General features: G+C 38.7%; 1 protein-coding gene across 2 annotated transcripts in view; it reads left to right on the top strand.

The window, feature by feature from the left end:
* Nucleotides 1-13,914, top strand: part of KDM1A (lysine demethylase 1A) — a 64,460-nt gene that overhangs the window by 43,420 nt on the left and 7,126 nt on the right. For both annotated transcript variants that reach the window (XM_081226049.1, XM_081226048.1), the window contains 5 exons: nt 7,400-7,542; nt 7,920-8,010; nt 9,217-9,351; nt 10,127-10,200; nt 10,994-11,105. In XM_081226049.1, the coding sequence (XP_081082175.1) occupies nt 7,400-7,542; nt 7,920-8,010; nt 9,217-9,351; nt 10,127-10,200; nt 10,994-11,105 (555 nt within the window). The remainder of the gene's footprint in view (nt 1-7,399; nt 7,543-7,919; nt 8,011-9,216; nt 9,352-10,126; nt 10,201-10,993; nt 11,106-13,914) is intronic.

Below are 13,914 nucleotides of genomic sequence, written 5' to 3'. Positions count from 1 at the left end.
GTTCATTTAGTCTTTCTAACAGTAAAAAGTGAGGTTTTTTTTCCTAGTAGAGATATCCAAAGAAATTGTCTGCTTTCTTGGTATTAGATAAGCTGTAAAACATTTTTTAAAACACTTGTTTCTAAATAACATACGAATATTCTCTGAAGTGTGGCCTACAGCCAGCTGCCAATCCATGAACTAACTGTTGGTTACTAGTATGGGATGAGATTAATATCTTGTGCCAGAATGTAAATAAACCACATCATTTAACCACGATGTTTGTTCAGATGATGACTTTTTTTTTTTTTTGGTAGCAAGACTTTGTCAATGAAAGAAGTGGTGGTGCATTTAGTTTATGTTCTGGCATAAGCTCCTTATCTCACCAGGACCAGCCCTTTGAGTAGCACTTTGGTACACAGTTGTTAAGCTGGTGTGTGGTTTTCAGCATTTTGTTGTCATTCAACTCTGATCTTTAAAGGATTTTTCTAGATTTGTTTGTTTGTATTTGGTGAAGCAGCCAGATGGTAAGGCGGATTCTTTAAGCATTCTCAAATTTGGGAAAAAATTCTTTGCAGCTTTGAGTTCTGCTTGCCTTAAGTTAGTCAATCAAACGTAAGAAGACATATTAATATTTCTTAATCATGCTGTTCCCAGTGGTCCAGCTCAGAGTAGGAATGGACAACCAGTGACCAGTAGCCTGGCTTTTGCCTTATATGACAAGTACTAAGAGCTTATAGCCTGGTTAATTTATGCTTATAATCACAGATATGTGTCGTGCCTTTAGAAATCTAAGGAATAACTCAGTCAGTTGCTTCATTCTCCCATTTTGCAGGGGAAGAATCTAAAGCACATGCATATGTTTTCCTGAGGTCATTATAGTCAATAAGTTGTAGAGCCAAGGTCCGTTGTCTGGTGTTCCAGCTTTAATGCCCACACTTGTTCTGTTCTGCCTGGCTGATAGTTCAAGGAAAGTGGGGGCAAGGGTGAGTGTGCAGTTCTGACTGCCAGTGTGACTGCATCAGCTGAGTCTCCTTCTCAGAGAGCTTTCTTTTAATAGTTATTCTAAGGAGGCCCACCTAGAGTGATGATATTCACTCAGCCATTGATTTTTCTTCAGTGAACTGTTGAACGAAATGGGATGTGTTCCTCCATTCTCTGTGGATAGCCTCAGTGGAAAAGAGGGTGATTGATTTGATGGTTCTGTTGTTAGTACATAGAAATTAATTATTTCATCCTATACAAGACCAGCAGTTAACTCAGAGTTATTAATATCATTTGTAATATTGTCTTAAGGACATATCACCATACTCAGCCATTTTGCTGCTATAGAAAAAAAATCATGTAGTAAGTGGTTTTTGTTTTGTTACCTTGTTATTGTTTTAATAACAGTCACAAGAATCCCTGAAAGAGTTTGCCTCTCTCTTCTCTCTGGTCCTGGACTGGCTAGTATGTTGAGCTTGTATGTTTGTTTTTGACAAAGGAAGCTTATGTTATGGCTTTGGTTGACTAGAACAGGGCTTTCTAATCTGGTTCTACTATAGGATATTCTTATAAATAGAAGTATCTTCTAAGCCTATAAAAACAATCAGAGCTCATAAAGCAGGTGCCCTTGGATTAACTGATGATGGAGTTATCCTCTGAATTATGCAGTTTTAAATAGATCTGGGTAAGGTTGGGAAATAGGGTAATTCATATTTCAGGAGCATTTTGGGAGTCACCAGTGAGAGGACTGAAAACATGGATTGGTGGGGGAGACTGGAGAAATGACTGTTTTCTGCATCTCCTATACAGCTAGTAACTTGGGGGCTTTAGATTCTAGTTTTGTGTTTGACTTTTTTTGAGTAATGAAAAGGTATCTTAAGTGAGTGAGTGTGTGAGAGAGAGAGAGAGAGGCTCTCTGTGTGTGTGTGATTATTAAGTGAGATCCAAAGACTCAGTAACTACTTAGAGAAACAGAAACTGATTTTTACTTGGGAATGGCTCAGCTGTTATGAGGAAGAAAGATAACACTTGAAAGGTAACGCATGCCAGGCTTCTTACAAATACCATTGATTGGATACACCCAGTACCTATCATAACTTAGCAAGTTTCCACTTTTATTCATAGAGAGTGGTGCTTAGGTGGTTATACTTTTGACAGAGGCATCTTGGCCGTTTCAGTTTTCATCTTCCTTTTTGGAAACATCTTTGGTATCTTTAAGGCAGTCTTTCTCTACCCTTTAAAATCATGACTGCCAATCCCTGCTTTTGATAAATGTAAAAATCTCATGCCTTCCTTTAATGTTTTTGAAGTTGCAAAATAAGTTTTTCCCCTCAAATATAGTTATAATACTGACTTTTCCAAACTATATTAATTTATTTAACAAGAATTTATTGAGCACCTCTGCTATGTGCTAGAAGTTGCTGGAGTGCACTCCTTAGACATGCCATGTGTGCCTTCTCCACATGGCTTAGTCCCTGCTCTAAGAAAGTCAATTATTTACATCCCCTAAAAGATTCCTTATGAGGTAAAAGAAGGAGAGGGAGGCAACAGTCTCCATTTATAGAATCACATTGAATTTTATTTGAATTAAGGATATACCTGTTGTCCTTATTCTCCCTTCAGGGTTAATAACAATATCTCATTTCCCTTAGCTATTTGGGAATCTGGGTTAGAAACTCCTCAGATGTAAATTTCTTTTTCCACGATTTACCAAAGGAGCTAATCTTTCGTTTTACCGTAATTATAGAAGTGCATGTGGATGGGAGAGGTGGAGGTTGACTGTGGCCTCTGTTGGCCAGATTTGGCCATTACAACTTTCTTCAATGTGTAATTCTTTCTGAGGATTTCTCTGGCTAAATCTCAGAACTCTGAGTACCTGGAACCTGGGTACACTTAACTCCCATTTTTGCTCTGCTGCTAGAGAACTTATGCAGACTGGAAGTATGACAGATGGGCAATGTTTTTTGAAGACCTACCAAGCTTGTGAGGATAGAATGCAACCAGAGGTAGAACTAAGGAGAGCTGTTGATTTGAGATGATTTCTTACAGAATCAGGAACCCTGTCCAGAAAGTTGCTTGGCTCTCCCAAAATTTATTCTGCATGAGCCAGTCACACAGGCTTCCCCACCCCGACCATGTTCAGGGATGCTCCATATAATCCATCCTCCGTATATGGATGCTCCATATAATAGGATCAAAACAGTCAGGATTATACCCCATTTAGAGGAGTGAGACTCACCAAATTTTTAGTCTTGAAGGAGCCATTTATTTGGAGCCTTTCATTGAGAAATAAATGGTTTTGGAAAATCATAAAATCTATTTCAAGCAATAGCCTTTTTGTTTGATTCTTTGCTAGGAAACTGTATCAAAGGTCCTTTGCCGAAAGACTGCTTCTTCGTTTGTTGTTATGTGTTGTCACTGTGTTGTAGTATAGAAATCCAGCTGGGTAAAATGTGGTGCTTAAGCCTTGGTAATCATTTACTGAGTTCCTTTCTGAGGATGCAATTTAAGAATATAGAATAGAACAGTCAGGTTAGGGCTTCCCTGGTGGCACAGTGGTTAAGAATCCGCCTGCCAATGCAGGGGACACAGGTTCAATCCCTGGTCCAGGAAGATCCCACATGCCGCGGAGCAACTAAGCCCGTGCGTCACAACTACTGAACCTGTGCTCTAGGGCCTGTGAGCCACAACTACTGAGCCCGTGTGCCGCAACTACTGAAGCCCACACACCTAGAGCCCCTGCTCCACAAGAGAAGCCACCACAGTGAGAAGCCTGCGCACCACAACAAAGAGTAGCCCCCGCTCACAGCAACTAGAAAAAGCCCACGCAGCAACGAAGACCCAACACAGCCAAAAATAAAAATAAATAAATAAATTTATTTTCTAAAAAAAGAATGAATGGTCAGGTTAAACTAAAATTATTGTGACTTGTGTTAGAGATTGCCAATATTTCAACATCCTTTCATAATTATTTGTGGAACTAACAGAGTCCAAGGGTTCTCACCAAAGGGAAAGAAATGACCTGAAACAGGTATGTAGGCGGTGCTTAGGGTAGTCAGTTGCTAAAGTTCTTGTCATTGTCTGAGTGTGTCAAGTAGAATATATCTAATAGATTAATTTTAGAAACAGATTCAAGGTTTAAATACATCAAAAAAACATTTTGGTTTTCTCCCAGTCAGTATTGGTGTCCTAATGGACAAGTATTTTATTTACTATTTTCCAAATATTTAATTTTAAAGTGGAATTTTAAAATTAATGGGAAAAAATCCAGGTTTCAAAGCTACCCCTGGTGTCACTGACAACATTCCTATAACTGCTTAGCAGGAAATGGATGGGACCTGACTGCTGACTGGAGCCCTGAGTTAGAGGGGTTGTCCTGGAGATGCAGTCCTGTCATTCTGGTATCAGTCAGATGCGGCAGTGATCTTTTGGTTTGGTGTTTGTTTGGTTTGATTGTTGTATTTTTTCTCTTGTACTGAATTTTGCTTATTCCTCTCTGCTTTCTGCACTGTCTCCCTTTACCACTCCCACCCCCACCCCCACCCAAAGTACCTTTCTTTTGCCCATTTCTGTGCCTTGACTCTCTCATTTTAGACTCTGTACAGTCTGTTCCTTATTTCTGAGGTAGTTGCAGCTTCTGAGCTCACAATGCTTCTGTCATGCTGTGTGTTTAAAGCCTTGGTTTTACTGCCGTCTTACAAAACTAAACTTGGCTTGGCTGTTGGGCTATTATTTACAGTTTATTTCTCTCTCTGCTGCACTGGTTAAAAGGACACTGTCAAGGTATTTTTCTTTCATAATTTTTCAATTCATTTTCCTCACTGTTTACAGTAACCCATTAAAAGCTTGAAACTTAAATCTTTCCCTTCCAAAGATCCCGTCCATCATACATTCCCACTGGTTTGTTGTTGTAGAGTTGCACCTGTATGTTGGGCTGGTGCCATTTGAGTATTTGTCATTGAAAGCGCATGTAAAAAGTCATTTTTTGTGGGGGTGTGGGTGGACTAAAGGGGAAAGTGTAACGAATCAAGTGGGCTGCTCAGCAAACAGAGGGAAGAAACAAAAGGTCAAATTTGGTCCCTCTAACCTTGACAGTGTCCCTTTAAATATTTCTGTACCACACACCCTGCACCCCAGATACTGAGCCTTTGAGTGCTGCGTACTTTTTCAATATGAATTTCCCTGTGTGACTGTCACTCTAGCTGTAAAGATTAGAGCTTGTCTAAAGCAAGCTATCCAGTTGACACTGGAAGAGCTTTAATCTGTATCATTTGCAAACTTGGCGTATTGGCACTTTCTGTCCTATTGTAGAGGCATATGTGATCTGGTCCCTCTTGCTGCTATAGCATCCTCCTGCTAGGCATTTTAGAAGCCACATGTAGAAATACCACCATTTGTACTCCAGGAAAAGCAGTCATTCACATTGCATCTGTGATCAGTGAAGACCTCATAACTATGTAGATTTCATATTGAAAATGTGATTGTTTCCTTTTTAAAGGAGCACCAAATTTAGAACCATCTTTTGTAACATCACTGCAGGAATTAACACCAAGCAAAATTTCAGCATTGCTTTGAGCTCTTCTGTATGTGACCATCATATATAGAGTATATGTAACTGACGGGAAAGTAAATGAAATTCCTGACAAGAGGTCACTTCCATCAGCTCTGATAGCTGTGTAATCAGAACAAGTAGCGATGTCACCAAGAGTTCCTTTCTTTGGCCCTGGACTTGAATGGGTAGGTCAGATGTGTTTGATCCACCAAGTCCTAGGTACCACCCTGATATATAAATGGCACCAAGCATCCAAAGCCGGATTCACTGCCTTATTTCTCAACATAAACCAAAAGATTCTCAGGGGTTTCTATTTCTAAGGCTAAGGGGGATTCTCTAATTCATAAAGATTTCCTGATCTCTCCCATGTGTGATCTTTTAGAACTTGATGCTTTAAAATATTATTTTGATTGAATTAGTTATAGCGTCTTGTCATAATTTACAGTTCCAAAGGAGAGTTGCAGTCCTTTTCCCTTTGTTTTGGTGCAGATTATACTTCTCACCATATTCTTTCTTGCTGTACCATGGCTCATCTGATAAGAGTTGCTGTGTGACTCATCAGTGAAGGGGCAGAGGCTAGTGCTTCGAAAGCCTCCATTGAATTGGGAGGGCAAGACTGAAGGAGCTGCAGACGAGAAGCAGAGTTTTACTGGGACGATCTTGTCCATAATAGTTACCTCATTCTTCCTCAGCCTTAGTGATTATTAAGACTTACTTTCATGTTTTGTTTTCTTGTTACCAATTTTAGGTTGATGGTAAAGTGAAAATCCAAATTTTGAATCCCGTTTCCCAGTTGATGCCTAGCTTTTTCTTTTTCTTTTTTTTTTTTAAATGTATTTATTTGGCTGTGCCAGCTCTTAGTTGTGGCACGCGGGCTCTTCGTTGCCGCGTGTGGGATCTTTCGTTGCGGCATGTGGGATCTAGTTCCCTGACCAGGGATTGAACCCAGGCCCCCTGCATTGGGAGCACGGAGTCTTAACCACTGGACCACCAGGGAAGTCCCGATGCCTAGCTTTTTAGGGCAAGAGATGCTCGCCTTAGACATGCTTTTTCCTTCTCGCTATTCCCATGAATTCAGCAATAAGATTGTAGATAGAGTTTACTTTGGGGCTGAATTAAGCAGTAGCAGAGGAATTTGTGTCAGCTAACTGATGGTATCACTAGGTAGGGGCACAGCAGGGATTAGGAGCATGGTCTTGCAGCTTGACGATCTGCTTTGCAATCTGTTCTCTTACTCCAGAGTAGTGAGCCGGACCTGGTACCTCAGTCACTCATAGTCTAAGAGCATTGGATATTCAACTCTGAACTTAATTGGTGCCATAAAACACTATTACTCTGAGAAAGAATTAAGATGCTGTTGTGTTCTTATTAATAGCCATGAATTTCACTTCTCTCTTCCCTACTCCTAACCTGAAATTGTCGTCTTTGAGGGGAAGCAGATACCTTGGGCTTCTTATTTTTTCATCCTGTCCTTATTCTGGAAGGTGCTCAGGTGTGTTGACATAGTCTTTGTTCTCTGGGACTTCTCCAGTGTGTTGTCTGCATGTCAGCCCAGCTTATCTCAGTGCATGTCAACTCCAGGGCACCTTGTGCTCCACATGACTTCACTCAGCACCAGTGTGAATCCTGTGGCTGTTAATAGAGGTAGAGTCCCAGCTCTGAGGGCAAAATCATGAGAATAGGAAAATATCTGGGCTGAAACATTTCATGTCTCATTTAATGGAATTGACCACTTCATAGAAAAGACAGTTTGAATCATTGTCCTCAAAGGTTTCCCCTTTGAGATACATATTTTGACCTTTTAAACTTTAGAGCATTTGTGTTTTCATGGATGGTTATGTTTAGTCGTGTAAGGACCAACTCTGCCATACTTCAAATTTTCAGGTTCCTAAAGAGAAAGATGAAATGGTAGAGCAAGAGTTTAACCGGTTGCTAGAAGCTACATCTTACCTTAGTCATCAACTAGACTTCAATGTCCTCAATAATAAGCCTGTGTCCCTTGGCCAGGCATTGGAAGTTGTCATTCAGTAAGTACTTTGATACCGCTTGTTGTATTATAGATTCCATTTATAGATTGGCTATTTAATGTTTAAAGTTTTCATCAGATCTTATTTGATCTAGTTTTCACTTATTTTCTTGTGAAATAGTTAAATCCAAAAGTAAACCTATTTAAAATAATTACATGATCCTTAAGGCTCTCTCGATTGTAAATTTCATGTCTTTTATGGTATTGAATTAACTGTATTTAACATAGCCTAGAAAATAATTTGCCACCAGCCAACTTTCTTATTCCAAAGTATTAGAAATTTTAGAGGGCCTTGATGCCATCAAATGTTTCTGATGGGCACCTGTCTTACTCACCAAGGCTGGCTGTGTGGCCCGAGCATATATATTGTCTCTTCAGGTTACAAGAAAAGCATGTCAAAGATGAGCAGATTGAACATTGGAAGAAGATAGTGAAAACTCAGGAGGAACTGAAAGAACTTCTTAATAAGGTGAAATTTTATATTTTTTTCATAGCTGAAGATGCATCAGTAGGGGGAAAAGGCCTTTAATTTAGAAATTTAAAAGCATTTCTGATTTTTTTTCTCCATGGGAGAGAAAGTCTGCACAGCTCATTATTGTTAAGAAAATAATGACTAGCAAAAGGCACTGTTTTATCTGTCAGTCTTTCAGTATGACATTATTGGTAAATTGTTGCTGGGGGAAATAGATCTTTCCTGTGTCAGGTTGCTGTTGACTGTTGCAAAGCTGGCCTAGTGCCCTCTGCTGAAGTCTAGGATGAGAGGGAGATCAGCTGTGCTGGGGTTAAGTTCCCACTGATGAAGACAACATGTCAGCAGCCAGTACCATAATTCATTGGCATAATTATTTCACTTGAGGTGCCAATATAGGGATATTCCCCAATGGTACCTATAAGGGGGCCTTTGTTTATGCCACCTTCCAGAGCCCCAGCTCCAGACTGGGAAACCATTTGTTTCTCCTCATCCTGCCAGCTGCAAACTTGGGGGCTTTATGATGCAAAATCTGGGTGCATCTTGTGACTGGACTCTTGTCTCATTCTCTCACTGTACCTCATTTCTTCATCTTGTCAAATGAAGAGGTCTCTGGCACACCTTCTTCATGGATTGTGGTATGGATCAAGTGAGAAGAGTGGCTAGAACATGGCCAGCTGGTGTGAAGCTCCCAGTCTCAAGCTTTAACCTTCACCCTAGTCTTGTGTAGCACCACCAGAAATCCGAAAAAACTAACATTGGGAATGGTTCTTTAAGGTTCTTTGTGTGATGATTTGACCTTTTACATATTTAAAAAACAAATCATGACAATTTGTTTCCCAAAGCAATAAGTTTAATTGGAGACAGTTTGTTTTTCCTGGTAGTTAATTTTTAATTAATTATATATTTTTATTAATGGGACATTCCTAGTTCTCCCATTTGTTTTGGAAGACAGAGCCAATCCTACTTATCTGATAGTGATATGATACCTCTATGTTGAGCCATATAGGATTTTTTCCTGTTTTAAAATGTCATTAAAAAAAATTTTTTTTTAATGTCATGATTTGGAAGAGGTATTTAAGAATTCCATAGACCTTGCAGTATAACACTGTTTTGGTATAATAGCACTCTAGGGGAGGAACCAAAGTACATGCTTTGACGATGAATTACTGTCTGGAATGGTAAATTTGTATTTTTCCCTCTTAGATGGTAAATTTAAAAGAGAAAATTAAAGAACTCCATCAGCAATACAAAGAAGCATCTGAAGTCAAGCCACCCAGAGATATCACTGCTGAGTTCTTAGTGAAAAGCAAACACAGGGATCTAACTGCCTTATGCAAGGTATGGTATACATACATGCCTCATTGATTTTTACTTGGAATCCTAAGAAATAGTATAGATCCGGGAAACTTTGGAAAAGAGAGAGCCACTAGCCAATCACAGGTGCCTGTAGTAGGAAGAAGAAGGTTTGGTACACAGGAGCTGTGGGAACTTAATGGGTTAATTTTGTCTGCTTTTTCTGCAGAATTCCTGCCTGTTTTCACAGTGTCATCCTTTAGCTTACCTACATCTCAGTTTAGCTCTCTGTCATAGTTTATCTCTGACAACTTAAAATAATGATAATGAACATGGACTTCAGAGTTATTAAATGGAGTCAAACTGTCTGGTTGAAATCCCTAACTTAGTATCTCCTAGCCATGTGACCTTAGACTCCTTAGTCACCTCATCTGTGACATGGTGTTAGTACTACCTCACTTGTAGGGGGTCTGAAGTGCTTATTCCATGCTAGGGACACAGTAAACGCACCAGAAGTGGTAGTCACTATTCTTTTTCATCCTTACTGTGTAGCATACTAGTATGTTTCTTTATTTCTTCCTTCTGCATCCTCCCCACCTCCTTGCCCCCACCACCCTCAGTCTTAATTCTAGGCTAACATTGTAACTTGTCTCCAAGAGCAACCATCCCTGAGCCCTGACCCAACCTCCAGCCTTCAGCTGAGGCACACTTGTAGATTGACCTAAACAGGGATATGGTCCAGGCCTTACACCTTGTGGTATAAATAACTAGGTGGGTCTCTGACCCATCAAGATCAACCCAGTTCTCTTAATTTTATCAGGAATATGATGAATTAGCTGAAACACAAGGAAAGCTAGAAGAAAAACTTCAAGAATTGGAAGCCAATCCTCCAAGGTAAGGAAAGCACAAACGCTCAGAAAGATAGCTTTTACTGTTCCTTCTGTTAGATTTAAAAAAAAAATTACAAAGCACCCTGGGCTTTTATTTATGTTCAGTGAATGTATTGTAAATTGCTTAATGAATGGAAGGTATCTGTGCACATAGGACTATTTGTCAGGTTCCTTAATCCTCTGCTCTTATATTTTAATGTGTAACGGTGTCCTAGATACTTGAATCTAGGTATCTTTTTTTAAAAGATAGCCTTTTCCCATAAGATTTGATACATGAATGAAAATTGTCTTTGAGTGGCGTAGAAGGTGGTATTGCTTTAAACTCTTATAATTCTGGGGACTAGGAAAGTATTACACTTTATTTCCATTCGGTTTTTGATAGTGAACTCTTACATGGTGACAGTGTGCTGCATGTTGCATCCGGCCTCTACATACATCTACTCTTTTCTGTAGTCAGGGATGCTACCCATTCTTGCTTAAAAAAAAAAAAAAAAGTCCATGCTTTATTCAAAATATAAAACAAAAAAATTTTTTTAAGTAAGATTTTATATTGCAAGGTAACAGTATAAAGACTTTTTTTCCCCCGGAATTACAGTCAGGCCTTTGCTTTATGCAGTAAGCTTGGCCTGCTCTAGGCAGCAGGAATAAAGGGCTTAATAAAACAGATACGGTCCTGCTTTTTGACTTAGAATTTCTTCACATAAGGCATAATCCCACTGAGATCATCCACATCAGCCCATTGAGAATCGTAGTAATGTCCTTTAATAACCTTGTGCTCCTTTGTTCTCATTTTGCAGTGATGTGTATCTCTCGTCAAGAGACAGACAAATACTTGACTGGCATTTTGCAAATCTTGAATTTGCTAATGCCACACCCCTCTCTACACTTTCCCTTAAACATTGGGATCAGGTAAAATTCCCTTACCATGTATTTTGTTGCACATGTCTTTGAGAGGGCTCCTAAGAGAAACTGTTAATTTGTTTGTATGTGTGTTTTTTTTTTTTAATTTATTTTATTTATTTTTGCTGTGTTGGGTCTTCGTTTCTGTGCGAGGGCTTTCTCTAGTTGTGGCAAGTGGGGGCCACTCTTCATTGCGGTGCACAGGCCTCTCACTATCGCGGCCTCTCTTGGAGCACAGGCTCCAGACGTGCAGGCTCAGTAGTTGTGGCTCACGGGCCTAGTTGCTCCACGGCATGTGGGATCTTCCCAGACCAGGGCTCGAACCCATGTCCCCTGCATTAGCAGGCAGATTCTCAACCACTGCACCACCAGGGAAGCCCTGTATGGGTGTTTTTAAACAGCTTTATTAAGACATAATTTATATTCAATAACACTCACCTATTTTAAGTGAGCAATTTGATGTTTTGCCAGACTTACATAGTCATGAACCACCACACCCTCAATTAAGATACAGAACATTTCTGTCACCCTGAAAAGTTCTCTTGTCCCTTTGCAGTCAGTCCCCAGCCCACCTGCTCCTGGCCCTACGCAACCACTGATTTGCTTTCTGTCACTATAGTTTTGCTTTTTCTAGAATTGCATGTAAATTGGACCATACAGTATATAATTGTAGAGTATATAGCCTTTTGTGTGTGCCTTTTTTGATTTTGAGATTCATTGTTGTTGTGTATATCAATAGTTTGTTTCTTTTTGTTGTTTAGTAATATTCATATCCATTGTATGGATACGGCCGCAGAATGTACCCATTCACTGATACATGGACAGACATTTAGGTTGTTTGTTTTTGGCTGTAAATGATTGAAGCTACTGTGAACGTTCATGTCTTTCTCTTGGGTAAATATCTAGAAGTAAAATTCTTGGGTCTGCGGGAAGTAGATTTTTAACTTTATAAGAAACTTCCAAACGGTTTTCCACATCTAATTCTCATCAGCAGTAGTGTATGCCAGCCCCAGTTGCTCCATAACCTCACCAGCACCTGGTATCGCCAGTTTTTAAAATTTTAACCATTTTAATGGTTGTATAGTAGTTTTTCATTGTGGTTTTAATTTGCATTCCTGTGACGACTAGTAACGTGAAGCATCTTTTCATGTGCTGATTGGCCATTCACATGTCAATTATTTGGCGAAAAGTCTGTTCAGAGCTTTTGCCTATTTAAAAAAATCTGTCACAACATTGTTAATCAACTATACTCCAGTATAAGATAAAAAGTTAAAAAAATTAAATTTAAAAAACAGTTGTTTGTCCTCTTGTAAGAGTTCATTATGGTCTGTAAATTCTGGATACAGTTCCTTTGTCAGATTTATGTTTTGAAAATACTTTCTTCCAGTCTACAACTGGCGTTTTCATTTTCTAAATGGTATCTTTCAAAGAGCAAAAGTTTTTAATTTTATGAAGTCCTGTTTATCAACTCTTTCTTTAGGCTTTGTGCGTTTTGTGTCCTGAAAAATCTTTGTCTAAACTGGGATTGCAAAAATTTTCTCCTGTTTTCTTCCTGAAGTTTTGTGAGCTTACTTAGCTCTTATGTTAGGTCTGTGACCCATTTTGAGTTAAATTTTTGTGTATAGTGAGAGGTGAGGTAGGGTTCATATTTTTCCATATGGTTATCTAATTAACTATTCTAGCACCATCTTTTTTCTTTATTTGTTTTAGCACCTTTGTTGAAAATCAGTTCTTCCATTCAGTATCTGTCTATCCATATGCCACTGTCACACTGTCTTGATTACTTTTGCTTTATAGTACATCTTGAAATCAGGTGGTGTAAGTTCTTCATCTTTGTTCTTTTTTGAAAGTGTTTTGACTATTTTAGATCTTCTATAAAGTTTTAGAATCAGCTTATCAGTCTCTACAAAAAAAATATCTTCTGGGATTGTCATCTTAACAATAGTGAGTCTTCTAATCCTTGAACATGGTATATCTCTCCATTTATTTAGGTTTCCTTTAATTTATCTCAGCAGTACTTTATAGTTCTCAGTGTACCAGTCTTACACATCTTTTGTTAAGTTATTCTTAAGTGTTTTCAGTGTGATTTACTCTTGAGCTGGTGAGAAATCACCAGGTTTCTCAGATGCCGAATGGACCAATCTCTAAATCTGAGACTTTGGCCAGACTTAAGATTGTATAGAAGTAAATACTATATTTTGCTTACATATTTTCATTTTCATTATACATTTTCCTAGTAAAATTATTTTTACTTCTTCATCTTCAGATTATGTCCTGGTATTCTTTAGAATTTGAATTATGGCAAGGATTGCACTTGCTAATGGTACAAATCTTGTAGAATTTCCAGTTTCTTTATGGTTTTTCATGTAAATACTAAATTACCTCTAGTCACTGATCTATCATTTGATGTTGCAATATGTATTCATTTGTAATCGTATTAAATTTTGAATGTAGGTGATGTGAACTGATCCATATGGGGAACAAATGAGTCAGTCACTTAGTAGTGAGAGTTGTGCTGCCAGCCCAGTATATTTTTATCTAATTCCTAAGAATCGTGGTATGTTTTCCCCAGGAGTTTCATGAAATTAGAAATATCAACTAGCCTTCCAAACTTTCTCTATTTGGAAAATGTTTCAGTAAATTCAAAGATATGAAATCATTTTGGGAATTCTTCCAGGCCAAATCTTGACTTCTTTATGGATTATCTTGGACGAGTCTTTATAATCCTAGATTACCTTCGTCTGGTTTGACCAACTTTAGTTTTGGAAGTCTTCCTCAACTTTAAAACCTGTAAGTTTAAGCCATAAAAACTGATTTT

Source organism: Mesoplodon bidens (assembly GCF_964165515.1).
Source record: "Mesoplodon bidens genome assembly, chromosome: 2".
NCBI lineage: Eukaryota > Metazoa > Chordata > Mammalia > Artiodactyla > Ziphiidae > Mesoplodon > Mesoplodon bidens.
This window is presented reverse-complemented; position numbering and strand designations above follow the sequence as displayed.